Source organism: Ctenopharyngodon idella, chromosome 24 (assembly GCF_019924925.1).
Source record: "Ctenopharyngodon idella isolate HZGC_01 chromosome 24, HZGC01, whole genome shotgun sequence".
NCBI classification, from domain to species: domain Eukaryota; kingdom Metazoa; phylum Chordata; class Actinopteri; order Cypriniformes; family Xenocyprididae; genus Ctenopharyngodon; species Ctenopharyngodon idella.
Window position 1 is genome coordinate 28,013,959 of NC_067243.1, and position 15,011 is coordinate 28,028,969.

A 15,011-nucleotide genomic window follows, 5' to 3' on the forward strand; every position below is an offset into this window, starting at 1 on the left:
CTCATTGGTTTAGAGTCTATAAAGATTCAAACCAATCACTGAACTTCCCTCCAAAGACCAACCCCCCTTTCTGGCGGGAATAATTATGCACAAGTACTTGTGACTATTAAGACAGAAGAGATGAAATATTTAAGATATTGAAATATCTGTTATAGAACATTTAAATGAATTGTATATTGTTCCTATTAAAAGTGCTATTCCTTTTACACCCTGTATATTCTGTGCAAGTTGATCTTCTGATATTGTACTACAGTATTATGATCCTGATGTAATACTGGAGTGTTTTCAGTTTGATTGTCACAATTCTATAGCGGAGTGTTGTGTGTAAATATTCTGTCTGTACTTTGTTGTACAACATCCCATTTGGACTGTGATCACTGTCCGAACCCTCATGAGCTTTTTTTTTTTTTTTGCTGTTTTTATTCAGTTTCTTTAATATAAAGATGATTTACTAGTTGCTTTGTTTTGTTTTCCAAAAAAAAAAAAAAAAATTGACTACGTATTTACAAAATTAACACAAATCATTAAAATACACGAGTTTTGGTCTTTTTTCAGAGTTAGTGGGTGGCTCTTAAAAGAGCCGTTGAGGAAAAACAGTGAACACTTTATTTCTTTTTGGGCGCTGCCTTTTTAGGCTTGGCGGCTTTAGGCTTTGCCGCCTTAGGTTTAGCCGCCTTTGCCTTTTTGGGGCTCTTGACTGCTTTCTTAGCGGCTGCTGGCTTCTTTGCCTTCTTGGGACTCTTCGTCGGTTTCTTAGCGGCTGTGGCGGCGGGTTTCTTGGCCTTCTTGGGCGATTTCTTTGCGGCGGGCTTCTTTGCCGCTGCGCTCTTGGGCTTCTTGGCAGCAGCGGGTTTCTTGGCCGCGGGCTTCTTCGCTTTAGGAGCCGCTTTCTTGGCCGGCTTCTTCTTGGTTTCGGCTTGCTGCTTGTTGAGCTTGAATGAGCCCGAAGCGCCGGTCCCTTTGACCTGCACCAGAGCGCCTTTAGTCACCAAGGTTTTGATGGCGATCTTGACGCGGGAGTTGTTCTTCTCCACGTCGTAGCCGCTGGCGGCGATAGCCTTCTTCAGGGCGGCGAGGGACACGCCGCTCCTCTCCTTAGATGCGGACACAGCTTTGATGATGAGCTCCCCGACGCCTGGACCTGCTTTCTTGGCTTTCGCAGCTGACTTCTTCTTGGGCGCTTTGGCCGGGGCTGCAGCAGCCGGTGCTGGAGCGGTTTCTGCCATATCTCTCGGATTGGATCTACAGTCTTTCAAACGCTGTCTGGTTTCAGCAATAAACAGCGCTCGTGCGGCGCTGCGCTCTTAAATAACACATGAGAACCTTTTAGACTCAACCCGCCCTGCTCGGTGTCTGTGCGCATCCACGAGCCCTTCGCACTTGTGTTTTCTTCTCTTACATTTGGGGCAAAACTGAAGCGGTAAAATAGTCTGTCACCGTCAAAACAAAGTGAGCATTAAGCAGAGGTTCTGAGCTTTCACAGGAGACTAAAATACGCGAAGAGGAAATGTTTATTTTGCCTCCGTCAGACCAAATCCAAGGCGAGCATCAGCCACGGGGAAAAGCCGCGTGTAAATTTGATGGATAGTTTTAATTGAAAAGTTGATAAAAGCCTGAACGCGTCCGCTGTGTGTTCAGAAAACAGTCTGAATGCAACTTTAATGAAATCAGCATTAGTGAGGGGCGTGAGGAGGCTTTCATACAGCTGTTGTTTTGGGCAGCTGAAGCACACGAACATCATCCGGAGGATCCGAGTCTGTTTGTGACTCTCTGGCCCTCATCTTCGGCCAGCAGATGATCTGTCTTTATGTTATATGATAATAATAATAGTAATAATAATTAACATCCCATCTCTTGTCACACAAATATTAATGTTTTAACTTTTCATAAGCTGATGTACATCATATCACGTGAATAAAAATGTAAATCGTCATATTTGCCATGTGAATGGGGATTGTGTAATGCTCATTTACAGCAAGGCATAGCAGGTGACTCAAAAAATTTTATTTTTCTATAGATGTTAAAACATTTTGAATTTTTAAACATTCAACAATTTGAAGTGTAGTTGTGTTTGGTTGTTTAGAAGTTTACAACTTATTTCTAAAAGTGTTTCTTGGATTTGAAAACGGGTCACAAGGGTTTTCTGATCCAGGACAATATGTTTCTTTTGCTATTGTGAAAAGAAATCGGGCTCTCATGACACACAGTAATTATACATTTTCCTCATGTTTCACTACATTGCTGAACTTAAATGGATATAATTTTGTTCTTAAAACTGACTGAACAATGATAGAGTTGTTTTGTTCATAAACTAACAGTATCAGGTTTTATATTTTTTTCTTACAAAAACCCATCGTTTCGCTTCAGAAGGCCTTTTTTAAACCCCTGGATCTTTATAGATTATATTTATGATGGATGGATGCATTTTTTGGGCTTCAAAACACACCCACTGTTCACTACCATTATAGAGCTTGGAAGAGCCACGATATTTTTAAATACATCTCTGATTGTTCCAGCAGTCATATCACCTTGTAGCCCAAGACTGGTTGCCCGCTGAAGCTAAGCAGGGCTGAGCCTGGTTAATACCTAGATGGGAGACCTCCTGGGAAAACTAGGTTTCTGTTGGAAGAGGTGTTAGTGAGGCCAGCAGGGGATGCTCACACTATGGTCTGTGTGGGTCCTAATACCCCAGTATAGTGACTGTACTGTACTGTAACAAGCACCGTCCTTCAGTTATCATCACTCAATGGCTGGCTGTCTAAGTGGTGTCCGCAGAATAATATAGGTTTCATAGACAATTGGAAAAGTTTTTGGGGCAGACCTGACCTGTTGAAAAGAGATGGTATCCATCCCTCCTGGGATGGTGCTGCTCTTCTCTCTAGTAATATGGCACATAGTCTTAGAGCTGAAACATGACAAACTGAGGCCCAGGTCAGGAAGCAGCAGACAGACTGGCTAAACTGACCATCTGCTAGCCGTCTCACGTCACAGAAGTCCAACACATAGAAACTCTTTCACCTAGATATTATCACATAGAGACTGTGTCTGTACCCCAAATTAGTATACAAAAAACTTCCAAAGCCATTTAAGTGTAAAAATTTAATTGATGTTCAACAAATAAAAAACAGAGATAATACTGATAAATGATAAAGCTTGGGATGGTGAATATTAGATCCCTTTCTTCAAAAGCACGTATTGTAAATGATATTATCACAGACAATAAACTAGATTTGCTGTGTTTAACAGAAACCTGGCTAAAACCAGACGATTACATTACTTTAAATGAGTTTAGCCCTCAAGGTTATGATCATCGACACAATCCTCGTCCGAAAGGCAAAGGGGGAGGTGTTGCTGTAATTTATATTAAAATCTTCAGTATTACTCATAAGTCTTTCAAATATAATTCCTTCAAAGTGATGGTGCTTTATGTAATGTTATGTAAGTTGACATTTGTGCTGGCTACTGTATACAGGCCACCAGGGCACCATACAGACTTTATCAAATAATTTGCTGATTTTCTATCAGAGTTAGTGCTAGCTGCGGATAAAGTCCTTGTTGTTGGTGATTTTAATACCCATGTAGATAATGATAAAGATGCATTGGGGTTGGCATTTATAGACATTCTAAACTCTATTGGAGTTAGACAACACGTGTCAGGACCCACTCATTGTTGTAATCATACTTTAGATCTAATATTGTCACATGGAATCAACATTGATGCAGTCGAAATTCTGCAGCAGAGCGATGACATCTCAGATCATTATTTAGTCTTGTGTATACTACAGTTAGCCATGGCTGCAAAACCGCCACTCTGCCATAAATATGGTAGAACCATCAATTCTACCACTAAAGATTGCTTTATAAATAATCTTCCTGATCAGTTTCATCGCCTTAGCATACCAGATAGCTTAGAAGACCTCGGTGTTGCAATAGAAACTACTGACTATGTCTTTTCCAGCACATTAGACTCAGTTGCTCCTCTGCGCTTAAAGAAGATTAAGGAAACTAATCCAATGGCGTGGTACAACGAGAACACTCTGGCTCTTAAGAGAGCTGCCAGAAAAAAATTGAGCGTAGCTGGAAGAAAACAAAACTAGAAGTTTTTCACATTTCGTGGAGAGAGAGAGAATGATTGAGTACAGAAAGGCCTTAAAAACTTCTAGATCTGCTTTTTTCTCAAATCTTTTAGAAGAAAATATACAACCCTCGGTATTTATTTAATACAGTGGCTAAATTAACGAGAAATAGGGCTTCAACTTCTGATGTTTCCAAGCAGCACAGCAGTAATGACTTTATGAACTTCTTTACTTGCAAGATTGACTGTTACGTCCCCAGCTAGTCTAGGGTTTGAGGAACAGGTAACAGAATAAAAATGGTGAGATGTGTGGAGGCAGCAAAGGTGCAATTCCCAACCCCAGGGCTTTAACAAAGACCAAAGGCAACTCAATGTCAAAAACAAGTTCTTTTATTTACTAATGTGGGAGGATTTTAAGGCTTCAAGAGGGGGCAAGGCCAAAATAACAAACATAAACCCTCTAACTATTAAGAAGAAACTAACTAAACTACAAAAGAAAAGAAAACAAAATACAATAATAAACTAACTCCCTAACTAGCTTAAACAAGAGAAAAGAAGATATAAAGAAAATGGCACCCACCTCTCTACTAACCCTTCCCCAAATAATTAACAATATAAACTTAGTAGAGAAAGAAACAATAACAAAAGTATGTACAAAAGAGATGATAACTGTAGTGATTTTTACTCCATTTACCGGTGACGTAGTGATTTTTGATCACATGTCACTTAAGGTGTGGTTATGAGTGTATCAGATGACCCCTCCCCCCTTTTGTAATACGGGGCACCAGTTAAGAATACTATCTTAACAATTTAAGAACACCCCAAAAGAGCTGTTCAATAATTCAGAATTAATATAAACTGGAGGGAGTTGGTCAACTGATTTATCTGAAGGATTTGTGAGAGTCTGACCAACTAGTAGAGTCTTTGATCATCAACACAAGGAAGACACAGTTATAATAAAATCAATGAAATTTATTAACAATAGACATACAAGAGTAAATACCACAACGATTAGTAATGAAATAATGAATATGCACTTCTAAAAGATAGGAAAATAATAATTAAAGGAAAATACTGAATTAAATCAAAGAAACAAATAAATGAAGTGAACGCAGAATGGATAAATGCAATGCTGTTGAACTGAATGTAGAATGGAAGAGAACTGTATGGGAATGCTTCTTATGGAAGCCACCTAATGGCTCTGGTAAAATGGTGATAAATAATTGCTTATTTATCATTCAACAAATAATATCCCTATTATTTGTAACAAGCTGACCTCAAGTAACTGTTATCTAAACAGGTTAGAAAAACATATGCTATAAACTAATGCCAAGGTCTCTAGAAAGAGGTTTGGTAAGTTTATATTTACGTTCCACACAGTTGGGTGATCAATCCGGTAGCAGAGACGTCTTCCACTGATGATGCAGGCTGCGTGCAGTGGGAGGGCGCAGAGTTGCGATCCAATAGTCGTGCCACGCTGGGCTGGAGGATGCTGAACTTTGGTTGCGCCAAGAGGGTCCTTTAGGATGGACTGGGCAGCTGGGTCAGGTGAACCTTCACAGGTTCCTTTGCAGGCTGGCTGCGTCGCTGAGGAGCCGTGTGGTACAGGCAATGTCTACCAATGCAGAGGTCCTTTATGGACTGGGCTGCGCTGCTGTAGGAGCCGTAAGGGTCAGATGAAGTCCCTCAATGCTGGGGCCCTTTTTGCAGCTAGAGTGCAGCTGAAAGCAATGTAAAAGGTTTTGCTCGCGAAAGCTTCACCTTAACCGTCTTGTAGTCTCTTTCCTCGTCAGGTCAGAAACTCGGGACGTGGGGTGTCTGTTAATGTCTCCTTCCCCGTCGAGCTGGAAACGCAGAACAAGGGTGTGTCTACCCGGGGGACATATTTATCCCTTTCTAATGAGGAGGAGATTGAAATGTGGCACCTTGCCGATCCTGGAGTGTGATTGGCCACTGTTATCTGAAGCAACCCCGGTGTTGCCCACCCTAGTGTGGAACTCATTTGCATAGCATAAAGTACAGTGTTAAAATAGTGCCTTTAACATTTTACCCATGCATTATTTCTTTACCAAACCTCTTTCAAATTATTAAAGGCATCATAGGGAACAGATAGACACCAGACACAATATGAAATGATTAAATCATCGTCCATGCATTTGTTTATCTGTTAACAGGACTGTCCCATGACCTGTTGTTTTAACAGTCAGTAACCATTAACATAAACTGTGCTTTGCATGAAGACGGAGTGGATGTGATGCAGTTTCGATCAAATGAAGGCCTCCAAACATAGGTATGAATGGATTTAGATAGATCTCTGTGGCTTCTCTTTATTTCAGTCACTGCTGCTCCATCCAGGGGGTCCTGAAGGAATTTATATGGCAGTCCTTGCCTCAATCTTAGGAATGAGTTTGGTGGTTAGAGTCAATGTGTCGTCCAATGAGAAGTCCTCTCCTTAGTTTTGGTGGGTGCAGAAGGTTCCCCTTCCTGCTCTGGAAGAGGTGTCTGGTAGTTGTCCTAACATCTTATCTGATGTTGCTGAACATTTGTTTATGTTCATTCACCAAAGATCCAAACACAGTGTGGCACATCTTCTTACACACCAGCAGTTAGAGAGGGGCCCTGTCGGAAACTGGTCCCTGGAATGCCATCTTAACTGTTGTTCACAACATAACAAAAGGGTTTTCTGGTAGCACCAAGTACAACAAGAGTGTCAACACAGTAACACATAAAAATAAATAAATAAATAAATAAATAAATAAATAAATAAATAAATAAATAAATAATCAACAAGGTATAAATCAAAACAACAAATAAGGCTTTTGGGGTTGGGAAAAGAAGCCTTGCAGCACAGCCTCCACACACACACACCCTGCTCTGTGCAATGGTGCTGCTTAAATCCCCACAGCTTTCTCTCCTCCTCCACTCAAGTCAGATTACCAATCATTGGAGTCAGGTGGCAGCCATTACTTCCTGCTTATGGAAGTAGAGAGAGAGGAAAAACAGGGAGAAAGGGAAAAACAAAAACAAAACAAAACATACGTCCTTGGACGTAACATTGACAATATTAGAGAGAAAATTATAACCATGCAACCGTCTACTACAGTAATGCGTCAGCCAGAGCACTGTAGTGTCCCTGAGGAAAAATTCCATTCATTCGTTGCTTTAGGACAGGAAGAATTGTCTAAACTTGTTAAATCATCAAAATCAACATGTATGTTAGACCCTATACCGACTAAGCTATTGAAAGAGATGCTTCCAGAGGTCATAGAGCCTCTTCTTAATATTGTTAATTCATCTTTATCACTAGGATACGTACCAAAAACTTTTAAGCTGGCTATCATTAAACCTCTTTTTAAAAAACCACAACTTGATCCTAGAGAACTAGTCAATTACAGGTCGATCTCGAATCTGCCTTTTCTGTCAAAAATACTAGAAAAGGCATAATCATCGCAACTATGTTTCTTCTTGGAAAGAAATGGTATCTGTGAGGATTTCCAGTCAGGATTTAGACCATACCATAGTACTGAGACTGCTCTCATTAGAGTTACAAATGATTTGCTCTTATCATCAGATCATGGTTGTATCTCTCTATTAGTGTCACTAGATCTCAGTGCTGATTTTGACACTATCGACTACAATATTCTTTTGAATAGACTTGAAAATTATGTTGGCATTAGTGGAATTGCATTGTCATGGTTCAAATCTTACTTATCTGAACGTTATCAGTTTGTAGAAGTAAAAGAAGAGATATCGATCACAAGTTCAATATAGAGTATCGCAAGGCTCAGTACTAGGACCGTTGCTTTTCACTCTGTACATGCTACCCTTGGGAGATATCATTAGGAAGCATGGTGTTAGTTTTCACTGTAACGCTGATGATACTCAGCTCTATATTTCTGCGAGCCCTGATGAAACTTACAAATTCACGAAATTAATGGAATGCATAGCTGATATAAAAAAAATGGATGATCAGTAATTTCCTACTACTAAATTCAGAAAAACAGAGATTCTAATTTTTGGACGAAAAACTTCTTCACGTAATAACCTAGAACACAGTCTAACACTTGATGGCTGCTCTGTTAAGTTTTCGTTGTCAGTTAGGAACCTGGGTGTGCTCTTTGACACCAATCTTTCATTTGAAAGCCATGTTTCTAGCATCTGTAAAACCGCATTCTTCCATCTTAAAAATATATCTACACTACGACATATGCTCTCAATGACAAATGCGGAGCAGTTAGTTCACGCTACAGCTGGTCCAAAATGCAGCAGCTAGAGTTTTTACCAGAACCAGGAAGTATGACCATATTAGCCCGATTCTGTCAACACTGCACTGGCTCCCTATTAAACATTGTATAGATTTTAAAATCTTGCTACTTACCTACAAAGCGCTAAATGGTTTAGCTCCCCAGTACCTGAGCGAGCTCTTAATGCATTATAGTCCTTCACATCTATTGCAAACTCAGAATTCAGGCCGGTTGATAATACCTATCAAAATCAACTGCAGGTGGCAGATCCTTTTCCTGTTTAGCACTTAAACTTTGGAACAGTCTTCCTATCACTGTTCGGGAAGCAGACACACTCTGCCAGTTTAAATCTAGACTGAAAACACATCTGTTTAAACTTGCATACACATAACACATTATCTACTTCTATAATTCAAATCATGTAAATTGTTAGGCTGCATAGATTAGGTCAGCCGGAACCGGGAACACTTCCCATAACACCTGATATACTCGCTAACGTTACATCATAAGAAGAATGGCATCTACGCTAATATTAGTCTCTCTCTGTTTATCCCAAGGTTTGCCGCAGCCTGCCAGATCCAGGCCGTATCTAGATGAGATGGAGGACCTGCGTCTAAACACGGTGATAACGCAGCCCTGACATTTCAACTAAATTATCTCCTGCGAAGGCCTTCTTTCCTTTCCTTTCCCTATGTATAGAAAAAACGTTATCAAAATGATTCCAGTTTGCATAGATCCGCGGACACAACTAATTTTTCTGTATTATGCGGACCAGACAAGTAATTTGGCAAATATCACTTTTTTTTTTAAAGAAAGCTTCTGCGCACATACACACTCAAACATGCAAACCTATAGACTAAACAAATGGCAAGAATGCATTAAAGGTATTCATTTTTTTTTTTTTTTTTGTTTTTCAGTAGGAAAGGTGTCATTTAAGCAGCCCCTAACGTAATAATTAACAATTTTTACAACGGAAGTGATTCAATCAAAAACCAGCTTTAGCTCATAAATAATTTTCCTGTTGTCACTGTGAAGCTGCTTTGAAACAATATGTATTGTGAAAAGAGCTATATAAACGAAGATGACTTGACGTTAAACCGAGGTCCTGACTCTCTGTGGTCATTAAAAATCCCATCGTAAAGAGTAGGGGTGTAAGGGTAGGCCCAGTGCCTGGCCAAATTCCCTCCATTGGCCCTTAGCAATCATGGCCTCCTAATAACCCTCATCCATTGAATTGGCGCTATAACTCTCTCTCCTCTCCACCTACAGCTGGTGTGGTGAGCGCACTAGCGCCGTTGTACTGTAGCTGCCGTCGCATCACTTTTCGGTGAACTATCCCTTAAAGGATCCAACAATTCATTTTTAATTACGTCTTAATAATGCAATATGCAAATTATCCATGTATTTAAGCCTAATGTTGTACTAGATACACTTTTTTTTAGAAACTGTCCCTATTAATTTTGCTAATAGTACCAGCCAGATTTATACTGCCTAGTTTATTAAAAACAAAAATGACATTTAGTTTTGTATGGTCAACATTGTGGCAAAAAGGTGCAGTAAATAGGCCAAAATGTTATAGTATATAAAAAGTTGTAGGTCATACAATAGAAGCTTGATATAATCAGATGTAGAGCAGAAAGACAGTTTAAAATGACTAATTAGATAAGGAAAAGTAAAGAGGTCAGAAGTAGCAAGTTCTGTAAGAAGACACACATGCAGCCCCTGAATACATTGGTAATTGTTCTTGAGTCTAAATGTAGAGGACTCTCGTTACCGTTTCCAGCATAAATTTCATTCATGGCAGTGTGAGACGGAAGTTGTGTGTTGGCAACCCTACAGTTTTATCGGTGTCATTAAACAGATGGATGTGCTGAACGCTTGGAAAGGCTGGAAAAACAGTGTCCCATATCAGAAGATATTTTAATTAAGAACGAGCGTAGTGTTTTGACTTCTCAAAAAATAATTATGATCTCTGTTTTGCTAGTCCCATACAATACTATATATACACATTTGTACACAAGCTGATATAAGAACTTGTAATTAGCATTGATTTTGAGTAAGTTAAATAATATACAGGGGGATACACCTGAAAACAGTAAGTGTTTTAGGAATGATAGTCACATCTTGGTTTTTCGGAGTGTTAAAGATTCAAAAACAAGCATCCAAGACTGAGGCGGAGACAAAAACAAGTTAAAACTTGAATGAACTGCAAGCATTATAAACTCTCTTAAACGAGAAGATGGGTGGCTCTTAAAAGAGCCTTTAAGGTGACTGAGTCTTGGTTAAATCTCTACTTGGAGCTGGTGTATTTGGTAACGGCCTTGGTGCCCTCGGACACGGCGTGTTTGGCCAGCTCTCCGGGCAGCAGCAGACGCACGGCGGTCTGGATCTCTCTAGAAGTGATGGTGGAGCGCTTGTTGTAGTGAGCGAGACGAGACGACTCACCGGCGATGCGCTCGAAGATGTCGTTGACGAAAGAGTTCATGATGCCCATCGCCTTGGAAGAGATACCGGTGTCAGGATGAACCTGCTTCAGGACTTTGTAGACGTAGATAGCGTAACTCTCCTTCCTAGACCTCTTGCGCTTCTTTCCTCCCTTACCGGCGATCTTCGTGACGGCCTTCTTGGAGCCTTTCTTAGGCGCGGACTTTGCTGGCTCAGGCATGACGCTGCGTGATTACAAAATCGACGAAGCAATGTATTCTCTGACGCGAATGCAGAAGCATTTATTTATTGCCCATGCTAATTTTCAAAGTGATATGGGAACCTTCTGATTGCCTGTTTTCATTGGCCGAACCCATACACTCATATTTCATTGGACAACTCAAAATATCATGAGCGGAACCACAGGCGGTTAAAAGATATAGCCCCGCCTACCGCCAAATGTTTGAGTGACACCCACACAACTCCGTTTCCCCTTTCCCGCTCTTTATTTTCGTTTTGATACAATTTTGAAAAGACAAGTATTCTGTACGATCGTATAATTTGAAAAATCATTATAAACACATTGCAAGAATTCGAGGAAAGTAATAAGATAGCTTTTCATACCAGAAAGTCTCTCTAACACAAAAGCTCCTTTACTGCTTATGTAACAGAGTTGTACATATATATTGTGTGTCTCCATTTGCTGAATGCAAATAATAAGAATGTTACATAATCACACTGAAAGATCATTGGACGGAGTGAGTGTTGGCGGGATCACTTTTAAGCTTGCAAGCCTTTCAATCATGTAGGTAAGACATACTGATGGAAATTCTGATTATTTTATTTAGATTAAGACAACTGAGAATTGTAGTGCAGTACCAGCACATGTTGGGATACAAGGAAATGAAACGGCAGATAAAATTTCCAAGGAAGCACTCAAAGTGGATAATATTAAAAAAGCAGTCACTTTAAGCAGGGCAGAATGGAAGTCTTTGATTCAACAAGCTTGTGGGAGTAAATGGCAGAAATACTGGGAAATACTCATGTAAGAAAGGAATTTTTATAGAAAACAAAATAATATAAAACAAGGTCAAATTAGTCATAATATTTAAAAAGAAAAGAATTTATTATATTTACAAGATTAAGAATGGGTCACACCAATCTTAATGCAACACTATATATCATGGGCAAACACAACTCTGGTTTTTGTAATGTATGTCCAGAAATGAAAACTGTAGAACATGTTTTGATGTAAAAAATTTGAACAAGAAAGAATTGAGCTTATAAGAGATATGCAAGCTTTGGGTATTACAGATTTCACCATATACAATATTTTAAAGACAGGAATAGAGTCTGGTAGAAAAATTACAGCATTAATGACGTTCTTGAGGAATAGTGGCCTGAAATACAGAATATAGAAAATCTTCCATGTATCAGCTTCGTCATACTCCAGCACAGTAGGTGGCGGTATGCACCTTTCCAGTTGGTTTGCAACCCGCCAATAAATCCACAGAAGAAGAAGAAGAGCGTTGGAGGGGCCAGAGCCGTTGAGAAACAAAAAGTTGGATTTGACAACAACGTTTATTTGCTTATCAAATTTAAAAGCTTTGTCAAATAATTCGTCATAACCACTTTATTATATGGGGCCAGTGGACCAAGATTGAGATTAGGAGGCACAAAATCCAAAATCCTTGGGCCCAGGGGCGCCACCAGCAATTTTGGGACCTATGAAAGAATATGAAGTTGGGCCCCCTACGGCACCCATTCCGCACCAAACATACAAGCCAAGCTAGCTAAGCTAACCAAAATCTTTGTCTGCTATTGTGTACTATTACTATATTACTATTGCTTTTGACCACTAGGCATTAGTATTTAGTCAGAGACCTACAACGGCTGTAGCTAGCAGATGATTTATTAAACAAATGAAATGTAATAGAAAAATACAGTACTCAAATATTTATAGAAAATGCAACATTCTTAAACAATGTTTAAACATATATTATATTAAATACAAACATATAAACAGAGTACAATATGCAATACACTGCAACAGTGACTTTTAACAAACAATTAGACATTGCATTAATAAGAATATGGTCTTTTCTTTAACCCAGTGCCAAAAGTCAAACTCCTTGGTGGCAAAATCCACAATAAAAAATATTCAACATAAACGTATATACAGAGTGCAAAATGCAATACACTGACTGCAACAGTGAATTTTAACAATAAATTAGACAAAACATAAATTAGAAAATGGTCTTCTGTTTAACCTTCCAGTGACTTAAATGCCAAAAGCTAAACGCCTGGCATTCTTGCTGGCAAAATCCTCAATCAAATCCTTAAAATCCAGTCTTAAAGCCAACTGGCTTTCAATGGACAGTATGGCAAGGTTGTTCAACCTCTCCTGAGACATGGTTGATCTCGAGTAACTCTTTATCAATTTAAGCTTACTAAATACTCTCTCTCCACTGGCAACAGTGACGGGAAGAGTGCAAAATATCCTCAGGGCAATGCACACCTCTCCAAAAATGCTCTGGAGTTGCATTTTATGAATTGCATTAAGGAGAGCAAGAGGAGAACAATCAGAGGGGAAAGTGGCTGAAAATATTGAATTGAGATGCATGATTTCAGCCACAAACTGAGGTGTGAGATCCCTAGTATACTTACTAATATGAGTGGTTGACACACAGTTGCAATATCACTGTCACGCAACTGCCCCAGTTTTAATATGGCAGCAAATTCCTCTACAATACCTGCAGTTGTTTGGAAGCGCGTGTCCAAATCACGTCAGATAATCTCTTTCTCTTCCTCTCATGACCCAGCTCCTTATTAAATTTAGATGGCACCCCCATCTGACTGGCAATCAAGGATGCCTCTGAGAGAAGAGCATCCCGACTATCCCTGAGATTTTGCATCTCATTTTTAAGATCCCTTACATTAGCTGCCTCAGCCTCAAGGGATATTTTCCCTGACTGGAGAAATTTACTCCTGTCATCAATGCACTGCAAAACTTTTACCCAAATGGTCAAAAGCACAATAGCATCAAATGAGGTAAAGTACTTTCTGAGCCCAAAAGCTTCCGCCCTGGCCTCATTTGAAAGACTGCATGTGCTCAGTATGCCACAGGCTTGACAGCATCAATTCGAGCACTCCAGCGAGTGTCAGATAAGCTGTGTACAGAGCAGCCTATTGTGTCTTTGTATATAGCCCATCGCTGTGGACTGGCACTTACAAAACTGTACAGGCGATTGATGTAGCCAAAAAATGTTGACACTTCAGGGCCTGACCCTGCAGCATGCACACCCACAAGATTCAATGTATGGGAGGCACAAGGTGAAAATGTGGCAAGATTATTTTTTTGTATTATTTGGGCCTGGACTCCCTTGATCTTCCCTGACATATTTGCCCCGTTATCATACCCTTGCCCCCTGCGATCACTGATGTATATCCCTCGATCCATAAGCACACTATCATCCCTGCTATTTCACTTCCTGTTTTCTTGTAGAAATCCTTGAATTCAAGGAATCTTTCAGTAATCTCCCATTCATTCACATTTTTATTATAATGCACATATCGCATGTGCAAAACATTCTGCTCAGTGTGGGAAATGTCAGGCGTAGAGTCACAAATTATCCCATAATATATGGCATCATCCCTTTCCTTCAAGATTGTTTTCTGTACTCTTTTGCCACACAATTCAGTGAACTCATTTTGGACGTCTTGGCTCAAATAATGGGTTAACCTGCATTCTTTTTTGGATGCCTTGACTTTCTCTAAGTGGTCTTTCAACAGTGGATCATAAAGGGACAAAAGCTCTAGAGTGCCTAAGAAATTGCCATTATGGACATCACTAAGTCTTTAGTTTTACCTCTGAATGGTAAATTCCTTGACGCCAAGTGCAGTCACAGCAAGGAGCCTCTGCAAGAGAGCTTTGTTTCTCTCAATTTCAGACTGTAACTCTCTCTGCATCTGAATGTCGATGCCACTTGCAGATCTTATAGAACACTGCAGGTTTTTCCATTTATATAGCAGTCCCTGTGAGCCCTGTTATTTTCATGGTTTGGGATTTTTTAATCATACATACGATGCCACTTAACATCACACATCTTGTAAGAAGGTCTTTTCTGCCCATGAGAGAAAAGAACACATGGGATGCAAAACAGTGCATCTGCACTCTCACTATAAATTAACCAATCCCTTTTCATCTTTTCTCTACCATTTGCTGCCTTACTGTATTTCAAGTAGTCTGGAAATGGCTTTCCCTGTGA

At 39.8% G+C, this 15,011-nt stretch overlaps 5 protein-coding genes across 6 annotated transcripts in view; 2 read left to right on the forward strand and 3 right to left on the reverse strand.

The window, feature by feature from the left end:
* LOC127506760 (histone H4) overlaps positions 1 to 15,011 on the forward strand; it is a 210,673-nt gene that overhangs the window by 178,954 nt on the left and 16,708 nt on the right. The window lies entirely within an intron of this gene.
* LOC127506886 (histone H2B) overlaps positions 1 to 15,011 on the forward strand; it is a 95,011-nt gene that overhangs the window by 35,589 nt on the left and 44,411 nt on the right. The window lies entirely within an intron of this gene.
* The window catches only part of LOC127506882 (histone H2B), a 51,152-nt gene that overhangs the window by 30,209 nt on the left and 5,932 nt on the right, over positions 1 to 15,011 (reverse strand). The window lies entirely within an intron of this gene.
* Positions 481 to 1,286, reverse strand: LOC127506820 (histone H1-like). Its single transcript, XM_051883652.1, has one exon. The coding sequence runs from the start codon at positions 1,224 to 1,226 to the stop codon at positions 606 to 608; it is 621 nt and encodes a 206-aa protein (XP_051739612.1). The 5' UTR covers positions 1,227 to 1,286; the 3' UTR covers positions 481 to 605.
* LOC127506902 (histone H2B-like) lies at positions 10,485 to 10,984 on the reverse strand. The gene has a single exon (XM_051883745.1). The coding sequence runs from the start codon at positions 10,982 to 10,984 to the stop codon at positions 10,610 to 10,612; it is 375 nt and encodes a 124-aa protein (XP_051739705.1). The 3' UTR covers positions 10,485 to 10,609.